The sequence below is a fragment of the Mastacembelus armatus genome, chromosome 4 (assembly GCF_900324485.2).
Source record: "Mastacembelus armatus chromosome 4, fMasArm1.2, whole genome shotgun sequence".
NCBI lineage: Eukaryota > Metazoa > Chordata > Actinopteri > Synbranchiformes > Mastacembelidae > Mastacembelus > Mastacembelus armatus.
The window spans coordinates 12,207,993-12,224,240 of NC_046636.1; the positions used below are offsets into that span (position 1 = coordinate 12,207,993).

The 16,248-nt window shown below is 41.7% G+C and overlaps 1 protein-coding gene across 2 annotated transcripts in view; it reads right to left on the reverse strand.

Annotated features, from left to right (window-relative positions):
• Positions 1–3,131: 3,131 nt before the first annotated feature.
• The window catches only part of LOC113139733 (leucine-rich repeat-containing protein 24), a 41,160-nt gene continuing 28,043 nt past the window's right edge, over positions 3,132–16,248 (reverse strand). For both annotated transcript variants that reach the window (XM_026323195.1, XM_026323196.1), the window contains exons 4-8: positions 11,253–11,444; positions 10,956–11,124; positions 8,911–9,173; positions 5,939–6,514; positions 3,132–3,890 (exon numbers count right to left, since the gene is read on the reverse strand). In XM_026323195.1, coding sequence (XP_026178980.1) covers positions 3,498–3,890; positions 5,939–6,514; positions 8,911–9,173; positions 10,956–11,124; positions 11,253–11,444 — 1,593 coding nt within the window. In that variant the 3' untranslated portion in view covers positions 3,132–3,497. The remainder of the gene's footprint in view (positions 3,891–5,938; positions 6,515–8,910; positions 9,174–10,955; positions 11,125–11,252; positions 11,445–16,248) is intronic.

The window sequence follows — 16,248 nt, forward strand, 5'->3', positions numbered from 1 at the left end:
TGGCTCGATGGAGCCAACAAGACAACATCATCTGCAAAAAGCAGAGATGAGATCCTGTGGTCCCCGAGCTGGACTCCCATGTTTATGTATTTGTGGTAGTGTAATGTTGTGAGTCAATATGGATGAGAAGGTATAGCCTATATCTAATGTTAAGTTGTGGAAACATGTTTAAGTCTATTTTATCCGATTACTCGATTATACTCGACTAAAAATAATCGATAGCTGCAGCCCAAGATGATTGTATTGTGATTTGGTGCTATCCAAATAAAATTGAATTGAATTGAATTAAAGTTGAAACATATAATATGGCACTTAAATTAACTTTATGGATCTTGACGTTAACTTAACTTGTACCACACATTTTTTTTCTATTTGAAAGATGTTTGTTTTGTTTAGCTAACAGTTTCCCATAACAAACCTTCTTTCTTTTAACAGTTCAGTCTCTTTTAGTCTCTTTGACCTTCTCAGCCTTGCAATAGAGTTCACAATTTCATGAGCAAGCTGGTCCCCTGTGGCCAGGTTTGGGGCAAGGGCAGAGGCAGGTTAAGCAGTTTGCTCCACTGGTGGCACGGACAGACCATCACTGAGGTTCAGGGCTGCTGGCACCTCCACCAAGTCCCCAGGGCCGGTCACACAATTTTTGTTGAAACACTGTGAGGCCCCTTCCTGTCTCCATCAGTACAGGCTTGCACATGATCCTGACACCTGCAAACCCATCCCCCAAGTCCACAAGAAAAGACACTGAACCAGTACAGCGATGAACAATGTTAATGTTCAGTGCTGCACAGAGGCTGATGGACACGCTTTCCAACAAAGACTACCGCTAAACCCTCCTTCTCTAACTGTGAATAGCCCTTTTCTGCTGCTGTGAGGGTGCGTGACACATACCCTACAGGCTTCTCTGTTCCATCCTCCATGCGGTGTGAAAGAACAGCTCCTATGTCATATGGGGAGACATTGCCGGACAGGATGATATCCTTCTCTGGATATCACTCAACTCACATTATGTGCCAAAGTTCCATCATCCAGGTAGACATTGGGAGGCCAAGCTGTGAGGAAGACGTTCAGTTAAATGCCCCCACTGTTCTGAAACATTCCCCCAACCAAAGTGTTCATATAAATATGACAAGGTGCAAAGCATTATGGTACAGTTTTGACCTAGTTGGAATAATCAGCTCCATAACAAATATTTTCTTCCATGTTGTACAATATGCTTTCTCACGTCTTTCACATACAGAATTTTCTTTCCAAAAGAGCACATTATACACTTTTAATACAAAATGTAATCTTGTGCAGAATTCAAACACAGCTTTCTTGTATTGAAGCTCTGGCTGTCTCAGCACTCACTGTGAGCAGTAATATCCCTCTATTGTCCATGCTATACAGAGACAGTGTGAAAAAACCATGCTCCATCCAGTTTGTACTGATACATAAGGTGATTTCCTAATGTAACCCAAGTGAAAATGCAGCACAAAGGAAAGAGCTATACTGCAGACTAGCTGCAAGTAAGACAGATGAATTAATTCTGCAATGTTCTCCTGCTTGATGTTATGTTCTCCTGCTTGATGTTATGTTATTCAGCCTAGTACAAGACTGAAGTGAATTGTATATGTTTTTCTGTTCAACAAGACTGTTTTTTGCTAAAAGCAACTAATATTCTGGTTTGACTAGTAGCCCAGAAAACACGTCATTTCCTCTGTCACAGTTTGGCCAGGCTAAATTTCAAACTGAGGAAAATGAGGAAGCATTTATTAGCATCAAACAAATAAATGTGTCTTGATAAGTGGTAAATTTAGTAAATGTGAATTTGTATTACATTACATAAAATGGTATAGTAATCCTAAAGCAACATTTAAATTCAGATTTAGTTTTCTCAAACATGTAGTTTTCTCTCATTACATTTATAGTATGAACTGATAGAAAACGCAGAAAGTACAGGTTGAATCAGTAAACTCCTTTTAATCCATCCTAGACAGCTGTCTGAAAGTAAAGGGATATTACATGGAGCTGATGCCTGGTTTCCCATTCTTTCTGAATCCTTTCAATGTTCCTATATTGTATGCTTTGGAACATAGCACAACTGGTACATTTCAGTTGTTTAACTTTCTGACAGAGTGGACTTACTTCGAGGGTCTGTAATAATCAAATGTTTGAGAATGTGTTTATCAGCTATCTTTTGTTAACATAGGTGTTCTGATAACATGAAGTTGGCTCAACTGGGGTAGATCCCGATGATAACTGGGTTATTTTCTGTTTACTGTGGCGAGAAAAAGTATGTGACCCCTTTGGACATATTTTCTAAGCTATGTCTATTACTAATGTCTGTGAACCCAGAACCTTTACTGGTCTGTAGTGTAGGCCTCCACTGTTGTCCAAAAACTATTTCTTCCTTTAAAAATGTGTGGTGTAGGTCTTTTTTCAAAAGTGTTTCAGGGGCTAATAAAGGCCATCAATTTTATAGTCTGCTGTCATAAAGAGTCAACTGAACATGCATCTTATGTCAGTGAGCTTCTTGCACTGTTGTGTGTAGCACTGTTATGCACCCCACTACCTTGTGCAGTTGACTCTAGCTTACTTGGCAGACTGCAGTAGAACATTACCTATGCCTTAAGATACTTTGTGTTAAATAATGTTCTTCTGCATCCATCCATCAACTATACCACTTATGAGTTGCAGGTGGCTAGAGCCAATCCTAGCTGATGCGAGAGAGAGGTGGGGTAGACCTGGAAAGAGTATCACAGGGTTGACACATACAGGCAGATAAATTGCGTGAGAAAGCTGGAGGAAGCTGGGGAAAACCCAAGCAGTGGTGAACATGCAACCTCCAAACAGAATAAGGTTTAAACCAAGACACTTCTTGCGAAGTGACAGTTTCACTGCTCCACTGTGCCACCCCACATTCCCACTTGAAAATAAGTAGTTCAAAAGAATTGTAGAACCATTACCGTGTTGCCTTCAACTGCCTGCGCAGGGACTAAATTAAAACTTGTCCAGATATTAACAAAATTATCTCATAAACTGTAAGATTCCATGACTTTTCCCCTTTATTATACACACTGCAAATAACGAATGAACTTTGTTTAAGTTCTTGACAGTACAGATATGTCTTTTACAGTAAAGGTAGTGAAAGGTTCTTGGTATGAAAGTAGTCCTGATCAACTCTGACCTAAGATGCTCACATAATGGGCAGTTTAGTTGTATGTGTCTCAGTAGCTCAATACACTTAACATTGTCTTTGTGTTGTCTAGGGCCTCTGAATTGTCCATTACCATTACCAATTGGCCTGACCAGGCTGTGAGCTCTGCCAGGTATGTAAACTTCCTTAACAAGAGTTCATCCCTGATGAGTCTTTAAAAAGTAAAGCCTTCCACAGAGCGAAGTATTTCTGTCAGGAAAATTTCAGCAGTGGTACCTTGACTTTTTTCAGATAATGTGACAAGCTTTGCTGGAAATCACACACACAAACTCTCTGTGCTATAATGGATTTTCTGCCCCATTCAACAGTGGATCTCGTAGGCAATCTGAGAGTCAATGAACAGGCCAGTGTGGTTAAGAAACATTGCTTCAGCCTCTGATGTGATCACAGGCTCAGCTTCCCCTCCCTCCCCTGCCATTCTCCTCATGGTCCGTATGTCGCCCTCCTGCTGCTGCTGTTGTTTGGTGGGGGCCAGCTTGGGACTCATGGTCTGGCCAAGCCCTGAGGAGAGGGTGTGGCTGGAGGTGTCAGATTGAGCAGGGCAACCCAAGTTAGTGGGTGGAGCAGGGGGCAGCACTGGTTTTGCCCTGTTGAGGACATACATCTCATGGCCACGCTCGTCCCGGTACTCCTCCAGCTGGGCGAAGGTGGTGGGACCATCAGAGTAGTCATTAACATACAGGATGTTCTCTTCCTGCAGGTGAAATTCACCATCACTTTCACAATACAATATACAGTATAATGCAATTTTTTTTTTTTTTTGGTTTTAAAATTTTACATCTGTATTCCATTACAAGCAGCATGATGTTGGAAAAATATTTTCCCACCAGGGAAGAATGTAAACAGGCCTGCTGTATGTCTCATGCCTGGGAAAAGGTAATCTCCAAGGCCCCTCCCCCAACCACTGTGTGACTGACCATAATGCACACATTTGCACAAAGCAAAGAGCTTTTGTCTTCCACACACTAATTAAAACTTAGCCCCACCAGCAAAATTTAATCATAAAGATATTGGAAATTTCTAACAAACCTATTTAAAGAATGTTTTACCTCAATTGACATGGAAACAATTTACTGGGAAGCCCCCACACACACAACTATCACATATATTATTAAGCTGTATATTCATTGCTGTTATTAACTGTTTTTTTCCATCAATCCTTCAAATTTAATTGTGTAAAACAGGTAGGCTATTGTATATGTCCATACACACGCCCTTTTATGGTTGAGCAAAGTAGGCATGAGATTAATGAATTAATGAAACTAACTGAGCTAACTTGGACCAAAGAAAAAAAAAAGTCCAATTAATTTCTTTAATTCCACAGTTTGTGCAGTGTTGAAGTCCAAATGTCAAGCACCAAATTTTCCTTGTAGCAAACCATGCACAGACTCAGCTGCTTCTGTCAGACGACACAATAATACCTATGTTAGCCAGATATTTAAGCTAATTTTAGCTACATGGATACTTACCATGCTCTTGTTAATAATATGGGGTTTAGTATTTGAAACTTCATCTTTCACTTGAGTATATTTTTTGATAGTTCCTTAGACCTTTGCTGACCTTTTCACCTTTTCATATTTCTATTCTTTTGTAAACACTGGACTTTGGACAGGCTATTTTTACTGGAGGTGTAGATATGAGCTGGGTAGATGTCAAATTCTGACCTTACAGTCCAAACCTTTTTTTGCATTAAAAGGCAGGCATAGTAAAATAGCTTTCAACAAAGAAAAATTACAAAGATAAAAATAACAAGCTTTTTTGTGACTCTCAAGTAGTAGGCTATTATATAAAGTTTTCATTTTTAAAAAGCAGATTATTTAAAAGTTAGAGGGCCATTTTGGGGCCTTCCAGTGGCCCTACAGGCAATACATGTATATATTACGTACATAAAATAAGTTAAACTACAGTACATGAAGCAGCAAAATCACAAGATATTAGTTTTTGCATTGGCTGGTCCTTATTGCTGATTTTCTTTCATTTTTGCAGATTATCGTCAGATAACTATTACTAGACATTAGTAATGTCTGTGAAGATTCTCAGTCGTCCAGGGGAAGTTATCTAAAGGATGGCAACTGGACTTTCAGTTTTAAGGCCATAATGTTTCACCACCCCCATCCAGGTGGTTTCATCAGTCTAGACTGAAAAAAAGCTGGACTGGAACCTCCAATTTATCTCACAGGTTGGTTTCACTCCACCCCTAGACCCATAGGCTCACTAGGGGAGGGAGCAGGGGAGTGCTCCTAACAACCCTCACCTGCTCACTCCTTTGTTCATCTAACAAACCTATTCAGACCAGGTGTGAAGTGAGTGTAACGACTCTCACCTGATTTACATAGCTCACCTAGTGAGCCTATGTGTCTAGGGGTGGAGTGAAACCAACCTGTGACATAAATTGGAGGTTCCAGTCCAGCTTTTTCTTAGACTGATGAAGCCACCTGGATGGGTGGAGAAATGTTTCGGCCTTAAAAATGAAAGTTCAGTTGCCATGACTCAACCTTTAGAAGACTTTAATAATGGAAACAGAGATGAATGTTAATGAGGCGATGCAAACTGTGACACAAGTGCTTAATGTGTCAACTGGCAATGCTTAATGTGTCAATGTGTCAATTAAACAATTGGCTGTCAATTTTATTTGCTACAAAATTCTGTATTCCTAACCCAAGCCAATTCTGCTCATTTCTTGTTTTTTTTTTAATTTTAAAAATTTTCCATTTAATCATGTACAGATTAACAGACACACACCTTGTCAGCTCCATTAGCCTCCTTATCTTGTTGCTGATGTCGGCTGTAGATCATAGCGACTAATAGCAGAGCTGTCAGAGCCAGAAGGGAGATGCCCACAGCAATGGCGGTCTGAGTGGCAGCTCCCAGAGCACCGAAGGCCATGCTGCCTAGAGCGTATAGGGGCTCCCGACTCACATCTGACCCCAATGCAGGGCCACTGTTCTTTAGTCGAGGCCAGGCAGGAGAGTATGGTGAAGACACCTGAGACCATGATGTCCAGATGGAGGAGGAAGATGAAGAGGAAGAAGTTGATGAGTTAATGGCAAGCTGAAAGGTCACCCTGGCCACACCCCCTGCATTCCAGGCTTCACATTCATAGAAGCCTGCATGAGCCACAGTCACATTACTGAGAAACAGCATGCCACTGCCGGTGTCAGGGTCAAAGCGCTCGCCATCAGTCTTCTGCAGACTGACTCTGTCTTCCTCTGAGGGCTCCTCTGCTCCACGCACTCCACCTCCTCCAGTGCCAAGCTCTTGAACAAGACCTCTGGGTGACAGTACCACTTTACCCTGGGATGCCTTCCTCCAGGTCACCTGCAAAGGTATTCAGTGTTTCTTGAACATGGGTCTGGCTAAGGTTAAAGAAATTGATCATCACATGGCCAGACACCATCAGATGTCCTTGAGACTATACTACAGAGGCAGATGCTAAAAAGATAAATGGCCTGTTGCACAGAGAAGCATTTGGCATTCCACAAATTTAGAAGAATTTTATCAAACCTGGAAAAATAGTCTATTAACATATTAAAAAAATATCTCTGTAAAGCCAGAACTGCATACTATTCATCACTAATAGAGGAAAATAAGAACAATCCCAGGTTCTTTTCAGCACTGTAGCCAGGCTGACAAAGTGTCACAGCTCTGTTGAGCCCAATGTTCCCTTAACTCTCAGCAATGATGACTTTATGAGTTTCTTTACAAATAAAATCACAACTATTAGAGATAAAATTCATCAGATGTTTCCTCTAGCTGCCATAAATGAATCTTCTACTACAGTAGCTCTTGAATCATCTGTAAGACTTCAATTATGTTTAGACTGCTTATTTCCCATAGATCTCTCTGAATTCACATCAGTAGTTGCTTCATCTAGATCAGGGGTCTCAAACTCAATTTACCTGGGGGCCGCTAGAGGCAGAGTCTGGGTGAGGCTGGGCCGCATCAGGTTTTTGTTAAAAAAATTCCAATCTTCTTAAATCTCTTTATTTTTATTTTTTAACACAAAATAAGATAAAAAATAAACAAATTAAGAATTAATAAGAAAATAAATAAATCAATCAGTAAGAAATAAATAAAATAATAATAATAATAAGCTGATAATCTAGCTGAGTTTTGAACGTTAATCAGTTAAAAGAATTGGTGGTATGATCTGTTAAGTCTGTTATTGTTTTGTTGCATCTGTTGTCTAGGCAACTACATTGTAAAAGCTAACGTTAGCTAGCCAGCCTAAATGAAAACGTAACCAAACACCTTGTAAAGTTTTTTTTGTATTTTAATTAAACAGATGTACTATTCTATTTTAGTTTCGGTTTCAGTTTATAATATCTATTTTTTATATTTAACATTTTTATGGTAATGAAGAATATGCACAATGCATAATGCGCAGTGTATATGCAAAATAATGATCTGATCTGATGAAAATAAAGAAAATAATCCTGAATTTTAGATAATAAGATTAAAAGGACTATGTTTATTATACATTTAATTATGAGTTTACATTTTTGAAAACCAATGCAAGTAGCTAGTATTTTGCAGCAGTGGTGTCTTTGTATAATGTATTAACGACGATTTGAGAGAAATATGATGTTATTTAATATAAAACCATGCAGAAGGCGCTCTGTGGCGCGGCAGGAATTTGAACAGCGTCCTGAGTCGTAGCTAGGCGCCACGGACAGACGCCGAACGGCACCGCCGGTGTGCGTACACTAATAATTTTAAAGACGTGGCGCGACGCGACGCTGCGTTTCTCGTTCGGTGTGCGACCCCCTTAAAGTGCCATACATATCAAACTTGCAGGCTGCACTAACATTAAACTTTCATATTAAGGCGGGGGCCACAAACTATCGTCCTGCGGGCCGCAAATGGCCCGCGGGCCGCAAGTTTGAGACCCCTGATCTAGATCTAACAAATCTCTTCCCCTTGCCCAATATTGTAAAAATTTGGAACATCCTGTCTCAAAATGATGCAGAAAGGTTTATGCATTTGTTATGTCAAGGCTAGATTACTGTAACTCATTACTATCTGGATGTCCCAGTAACTCCATAAAAAGCCTCCAGTTAATCCACAATGCTGCAGCCAGAGTTGTGGGCTCAACAGTAACTGACTTTACTTGGCCATTTAGCTGATGTTTTAAAGTTCAGAAAGAATGGTACGCATGTCTGTAAAATATTCAAGAGGTTAGTCTTGCGAAGACCGAGAAAAGTGGGACAAAAATGACTGACGATAGTGACAGTTACTGGAATGTGCCAAAGAATGTGGAAGCCCCATATCTAGATTGTTATCATGTGGCCCCAAAGAGGGGTATGAGGCTAGAACTTCATTAATCTTCAGCGCCCCATGACAGGACCACTTTCCAACCCTAGTAATGTCTGTGAAGATTCTCAGTCGTCGTTTCCAACCCTAGCCTAGCCAGTCGTCGTTTCCAACCCTAGCCTATGATAAAGTGCAGATCCAACAGTTTCATAGGCACCACTACAGAATGTGAGCAAAATGCAGCATTTTGTTTTTCGCTTAAATCTTTCTCCTTTGATGTTTTTTTTCTTGTGCTATGTGAAGCACTCTAAAATTCCTTGCCTTGTTTTGCCTAGATAGTACTCTCAATCACCATCATCAAAACATTTAAAGGTGAAATATGTTTTGGAAGAATACTGTTTGTCCCTACAGCAGAGTTGACATGTCTGGAGGGTGTACCTATTCACTTTAAGTATTCCTACCTGTGGTCGAGGGTAACCAGAGGCATGGCAGGACACCCTGAGGCTATCACCCAGGTGCACAGCTAGCCTCTTGGACTCTAACTGCACCAGTGGGGGTATGCACACCAAACTGTTGAGGGGAACCTCCACCAGGCTGAGGTGGGAGAGGCGTGGGGGCTCTGTGCAGACCATCCGACGTTCTGCAGAACTGAGCAGCCGCTGGCCTGCCTCATCAATCCAGCTCCTTAGCCAGTGGAGAGCACAGTCACAGCGCCACGGGTTGTCTACAGCAAAGCAGGCAATGGGAGATTAGTCTGAAAGCTCATGTTAATTAAACAGTTGAGGTCATGTTGGTTGTGCCAAGAGGATTAAGACATTTCAGATATATTAAAGTTTATAAGTTTATATTATGTTTTGTGAAGAGTACAAATGATCTATATGTGTTTATCAGATGGGTTATGAGTGGTTTTGTGATGGATGCATGATTGAATATTTTTACTGCTACATTCCCTAGAAGTGGGTGCCTACCTAATATGACTGTAAAAACATAAAACAAAAAATCTGATGTTAGAAAGTGAAGCCAAAAATAGATTTACAATATGGACAATCAGGATAACCCATTAGGGACTCCAAACATATGAAGAACATGATGCTGAAAGTCACTGTGAAATTTTCAGTTGCTGCCAACCACAGTTACATGACATCGTGTGTGCACGAATACCAGGAAAGAGGACAAAACTACACAAACAGACAAGTCAAAAGGACTGATGGTCCACAGAGCCTGTGTGAAGAGAGAGAAGAGAGAGCGAGAAAGACAGGCACACATTTTGGATGCTTGGATGTTTAAAGGAACAAACAGAAGGGTTAGAGAGATGCAGTGGCCTTCAAAAGGATACAGTAAACATGTTGACAGGACTACATGGACTATAATGAATGTCCCAGGTTTAATACATTCACTCTTACTGAGACAGTAGAGAAGGGTAACTAAAGTACAGTAATAAAAGAGTAATCAACCAAATGTTTGGCATGAAGATACGTTCTAAATTTGGATTTCAGTGCCTCAACAAGTGAGATGAGATGTCAGGCAGTAGCATATTTCAGAGGAAGGGAGCACCATAGGAAAAGACCCTGCAGCCTGTAGCCTTTTTTAACTCTGGGTACAGACAGGAGCCCTGCATTCTGAAAGCAGAAAGCATTGAATGGAATGTAGAATTTAATGAGTTAAGACAGCTATGAAGGATTTTGTGTGTTTTTAAAAATATTATGACCTGATGTGGTAGACAGCGCCTGAACAAGAGCAGGAGAACAGGTGTAATGTGGTGAAAATTTTTGGACTTGCAACTGCAGCGTTGTCAACCATTTAAAGACTTTGCAGTTAGTTAACAATTGTGTTCATGAATGAAACATAATCAAATCATGCTGCAAAATTACATGTTGTACAGAGTCTTTGGAAAGATGACAATAAACTTTAAAGTAAATGCACTACAGAATGGTATCAAACTTGTAGTTGCTTGAAGCCAAGACCGCAACCCGATAGAGATGCTGTGGAAAGAGCTTCAGAAAGCCATAAACACCTGACATTCCAACAACATGGCTGAGCTGAAGCAGTTCTAGAAGGAGGAATGGTCTAAAGTTGAAAACTGTGCAAGTTTGATCCACTTGTTAGAGGTTACTGCCAAATGAGGTTGAAACAGTTAAAACCAAGAGCTCACTTACTTTTTTGGTACTTTCAGTCAAACATAAATTTTAATTTCAAAAAGAAATTTGTTTTATTTCATAAATAAGTCAAGAGAGATCCATCAGGATAGTTCAGTCAATATGGACCATATGGCATTAATTTAACCCTTAAGTAGAGTAGGGTAGAACGCAGTGGTTAACATGATAATTAGCTTCTTCACAAATAGCTGTCTTATAACTGAGTTCATATGATTTTAGTTTTCCATCCATTATCTATACCCGCTTATTCCTTAACCAGGGTCACGGGAGATTGTAGTTTTTAAGAAAAGTAAAAAGACCAATGTAAGTGTCAGATGTTTTAATGTTCACATATACAGTAGTGGTCTCACCTGTAATGCGCAGCACCTGTAGGCTGACCAGAGGTTGCAGGGATGCAGGGCCAATGGTGTGAAGATTATTCCTGCTCAGGTCCAACAGGGCCAGAGATGTCAAGCCAACTAAAGCTTGATCTCCTAAAATCTCTATACTGTTGTGCTGCAAATGGAGCTCCTGCAGACGCTGTGTCATTGGAGAATGGTTAAATGGTTTTACACTATTCACTTATTCATGCACTGAGAATGCATTGAGCACAGCTATACAATGAGTTTATTGTTGTTTGTAAAAATGTATGCTCTAATAAGCCCTACCTGTAAACCACGAAAGGTGTAGTCCAGCAGGCGTGTGATGTCATTCCCTGCCAGGTAAAGAATGCGGAGATGTTCAAGTCCTTGAAACATGTCAGCTGTCACCAGGTGGATCCTGTTCCCATTCAAGGCCAGCTCCAACAACTGACCCTGGTTCTGGAAAGAGTGAGGCTCCACTGCTGAGATGGTATTGTTCTGGAGAAAGAGGACCATCAGAAGGTGACCCAATAAAAATTTGTGATGCTGCAGGCATTCATCTCTCCGTTTCACATTATATAGCCTACTGTGGATATATGATATATGATCTTTCTGAATTAACATCAACAGCTGCTTCATCTAAATCCTAGGTCACTAATAGGCGGACCGCGGTCCGGGTGCGGACCCAAAAGCTGTCCCATACAGACCCGTACCTACAGCCAAAATAGAAGGTTATGATTTAAAACCTAACGGGGCGCTTTTATTTTCACCGGCTTTTGTAGACTTTACGGTAGTGGAAACGCATAGACCTGCATGCGAGTTGAGCCATCCCACGTGATACCACTCAGCCAATCAAGTCTGTGCATTCCAGGCGGTAAACATTACGACTCTACAGTGTAAACAGAGCTAGAGGCAAGTTACACATGAAAAGACGGTTACAAAGAAAAAGAAAAAAGGCGATACATTTAGAAAACAAAGGAAGAGAAACAGGCGAGTGAGACGGAGAAAGGGAGAGAAAAATAAGGAACAAATGGCGCCCTTCAAAAAAAGAAAAGTGGACAGCGAAAATAGAGCATTTAATCCGGAATGGACAGACTCATTTCCGTTCATACTTTCCACTGGGAACACTAAACCAGTGTGTCTCATATGTTCACTTACTAAAAGTGCCAATGTGAAACACCATTATGAGACAACATAAAGATTATGAATTCATTTGATTTGACAGTCAGGTATTGATTACATGCAGATGTTGATAAAACTACTAGGCTACTTAAATATATATCACACTAACTAGTTAGACATTATGATCTTCTGGACCTTTGGTTCAAGAAATTTTCTCTAACTGGACCTCTTTAAATTTTAGTTGAATACCCCTGATCTAAATCATCAATAGGTCTCTTAGACTCCATCCTGACTAGACTACTCAAAAACGTCCAATACTGGGCTCATCGTTATTAGACTTGGTAAATTTATCTCTAGTAACAGGCTACATACCTCAGGCTTTTAAGATTGCAGTAATCAAACTGTTACTCAAAAAGCCTAATCTTGGTCCTGGAGTCAACATTATCCAACCTACCCTTTATTTCTAAAATCCTTGAAAAAGCTGTTGCAACAGTCACCAAAGAGCTTCACTTACCCTCAGACATTGGACTCATTACTCTACTTGTCCTGCTTGACACCAGTGACCACAGCATCTTATTACAGAGACTGGAATGTGTGACTGAGATTACAGGAGCAGTGTTAAATTGATTTAAATCTTCTTTATCAGACAGATTCTAATTTGTTCATGTTCATGATGAACCTTCCACACACAGAAAAGTTAGCTGTGGAATTCCACAAGGTTCCATACCAGTACCAATTCTCTTCACTTCATACATGCTTCCCTTAGGCAATGTTAGTAGGAAGCATTGCTATGCAGATGACATGCTGCTGTATCCATGAAACCTGATGAAACAAACCAGTTAGCTACGGCATGTCTTAAGGACATAAAGGCCTGGATGACCAGTAACCTTCTACTTTTAAATTCAGAGAAAACAGAAGTTATTGTATTGTGGCCTAAAAACCTCAGAAATAGCTTATCTAAAATATAGCTACTTTAGATGGCATAGCTTTGGCCTTCAGCACTACTGTGAAAAACTGTGGAGTTATTCAACTCCTCGCTACAGCCGGCCCCAAATTAGTCCACTAAATTTGCTAATCTAAGGACAGGTAGTGTCCATGTCTGGTATGGCAGGCAACATGACAACGCAGGGGGCAGGCCTGGTATAAGTCCTAAACCAGACAGGATATCTAAGTGTACGGCGTGAGTCGTCAGACATTTAAACAAAATGACCCATGTCTTTTCATGGCAGTAACACTGAAAAGGCCAAAACAGGCAAGCATCCTGTATAGAGGGCAGACATTGTTGGCAGTTATCCACATAGAATGATCTTTCTATGGATACTCTCTTCATCTTCTTCTGGCTAACTGTGGTCAAATATATGTTTCTGTAATTCAATTCAATTCAATTCAATTTTATTTGTATAGCGCCAAATCACAATACAAATCATCTCAAGGCACTTTACAAAAACTAAAACTAAAAACCCAACAATTCCCTTATGAGCAAGCACTTGGCGACATTGGAGAGGAAAAACTCCCTTTAACGGAAGAAAAAAACCTCCAGCAGAACCGGGCTCAGTTTGGGCGGCCATCTGCCTCGACCGGTTGGGGTGAGTGGATAGAGCAGAGAGAAAAGAACAGCAACAATAAACAACAAATAGACACTGCAAGTTGGTGGGGCCAGTAACTGCACATCAGCGATAAACAGCTCCAGGACCAGGGACACCTGCAGAAGGTACAGAGAGAGAGAGAGAGAGAGAGAGAGGGAGGGAGAGAGCACAAACTAGGGGAGAGAGAGAGCACAAGGTTAGTAACATTCAATGGTGGAATATACATGAGGTGGGAGAGAGGGGGGGGGGGGGGGGGGGGGCTCAGTGCACCGATGGTCCTCGGGCAGTCTAGGCCTATAGCAGCATAACTAACTAAGGGATGGTTCAGGGTTGCCTGAAGCCAGCCCTAACTATATGCTTTGTCAAAGAGGAAGGTTTTAAGTCTAGCCTTAAAAGTACAGAGAGTGTCTGCCTCCTGAACCCAGGCTGAGAGCTGGTTCCACAGGAGAGGAGCTTGATAGCTAAAGGCTCTGCCTCCCATTCTGCTTTTGAGAACTCTGGGAACCACAAGTAGGCCTGCACTCTGAGAGCGAAGTGGTCTACTGGGATAATATGGTACTATGAGGTCTTTAAGGTATGAAGGAGCTTGATTATGAAGGGATTTGTATGTGAGAAGAAGGATTTTAAATTCTATTCTATATTTTACAGGGAGCCAATGAAGAGAAGCCAATATAGGAGAAATATGATCTCTCTTGCTAGTTCCTGTCAGGACTCTGGCTGCGGCATTCTGGATTAATTGGAGGCTTTTTATTAAGATATTAGGACATCCAATGCAAAGTAATGCAAAGTTAGCATTACTACATATAATGCCAAAGGGAAGGACCTGCCATGTGTAGACACTAGGTGGAAGAAAAGCAAGGGCCTATCCTTAAGGAGCAACCTCACCTGATGGAACATGCCTTTAATATCACTACTAATAGCAACTGAGTGCTCTCTAAAACACAAGAGAACACAGATCAAATTGGCAACAAGAGTTGGTCCTGGCAACAACAACTCATTGAGATTATCACCTCTGTATGTAACAGTTAAAGACTATCCTGGGTTTCCCATTATGACTCACCATGTGGTTTGAGATGAACCAGGACTCATTGGCATTACTCAGTTTCTCTTCTGACACCTTCAAGATCAAGATAGCGCCACGGGATCAAGATGGCCTTGGTCTGGAGCTCTCCAGTGGTTTTGTTATTTTTGTTAGTTTGTCCTGCACTTTGTTTCTGTAACGTATTAAGTTTCACTCGGGCTGAACTGCTAAGCATTCGGCAGCACTCCCAGGATATTTTTCCTCCAATTTTTGCACACTCGGACATTTTGTTGAGCGTTTTAGTTGGCGGAGCGGGAAGCGCGCTGGTGCACTGGTGAAACTTCGTCAGCGCGGCCTCAGGACAGCGCTGCCCAGCATACACCTGGCGAACCTCCGATCTCTACCCAACAAGATGGACGAAATACACCTGCTTACCCGGATAAACAAGGACTTTTCGAACTCTGCTGCTCTGTGTTTCACGGAGACCATGGAGCCATACCGGACAGCGCGCTCCATCTACCCGGATTCCAGCTGATCAGAGCGGACCGCAACTCAGACGCAAAGGGGAAATCGCGCGGTGGTAGGACATGATTTTACATCAATGAGAGGTGGTGTACAGATGTAACAGTGTTGAGGAAGATCTGCTGTTCTGACCTGGAAGCGCTTTTCATTAACTGTAAACCCTTCTACTCGCCGCGGGAGTTTTCCTCATGCGTTCTGGTCAGTGTTTACATTCCCCCGAAAGCGCGCGTGTGCGACGCGCTGCATCTGCTGGCTGAGGAGATCGCGAACACGGAGCAGCAACACCCGGACTCTGTTTTTATCATCCTCTGAGACTTTAATAAGGCACACTTGAGCCACGAACTGCCCAAATTCAAGCAGCACATCAAGTGCCCCACCAGGGAGGGCAATATTCTGGACCACTGCTACACCACAATAAAGGATGCATATCACGCCGTCCCCAGAGCAGCTTTAGGACTCTCTGACCACTATCTGGTCCACCTCATACCAACATACAGGCAAAAGCTCAAATCTGCTAAGCCTGTAGTGAGAACTGTCAAGAGATGGACCAGGGAAACAGAGCAGGAGCTACAGGCCTGCTTTGAATGCACTGACTGGAGTGTTTTTGAAGCTGCTGCCACAAACCTGGACGAACTCACGGACTCTGTTACATCTTACATCAGTTTCTGTGAGTACATATGCATTCCCACCCGGACCTTCTTAACATACAACAACGACAAACCGTGGTTCTCTGGAAAACTCAGACAGCTTCGTAAAGCCAAAGGAGATGCCTACAGAAGTGGTGATCGGGTCTTGTATAATCAGGCCAGGAACACACTGAACAAGGAGATCAGAGCAGTTAAGAGGAGCTACTCCAAAAAGCTGGAAAACTAGTTTACAGCTAACGACTCTGCTTCAGTGTGGAGAGGCCTGAGGACAATAACCAACTATAGGACTCCATCCCCCTCCTCAATAGGCAATCAAACCCTGGTGAACGATCTGAACGAGTTCTATTGCAGATTTGCTCTGATTGTCCTCCAGAGCAACCATTAACACCTCCAACCATCAACCC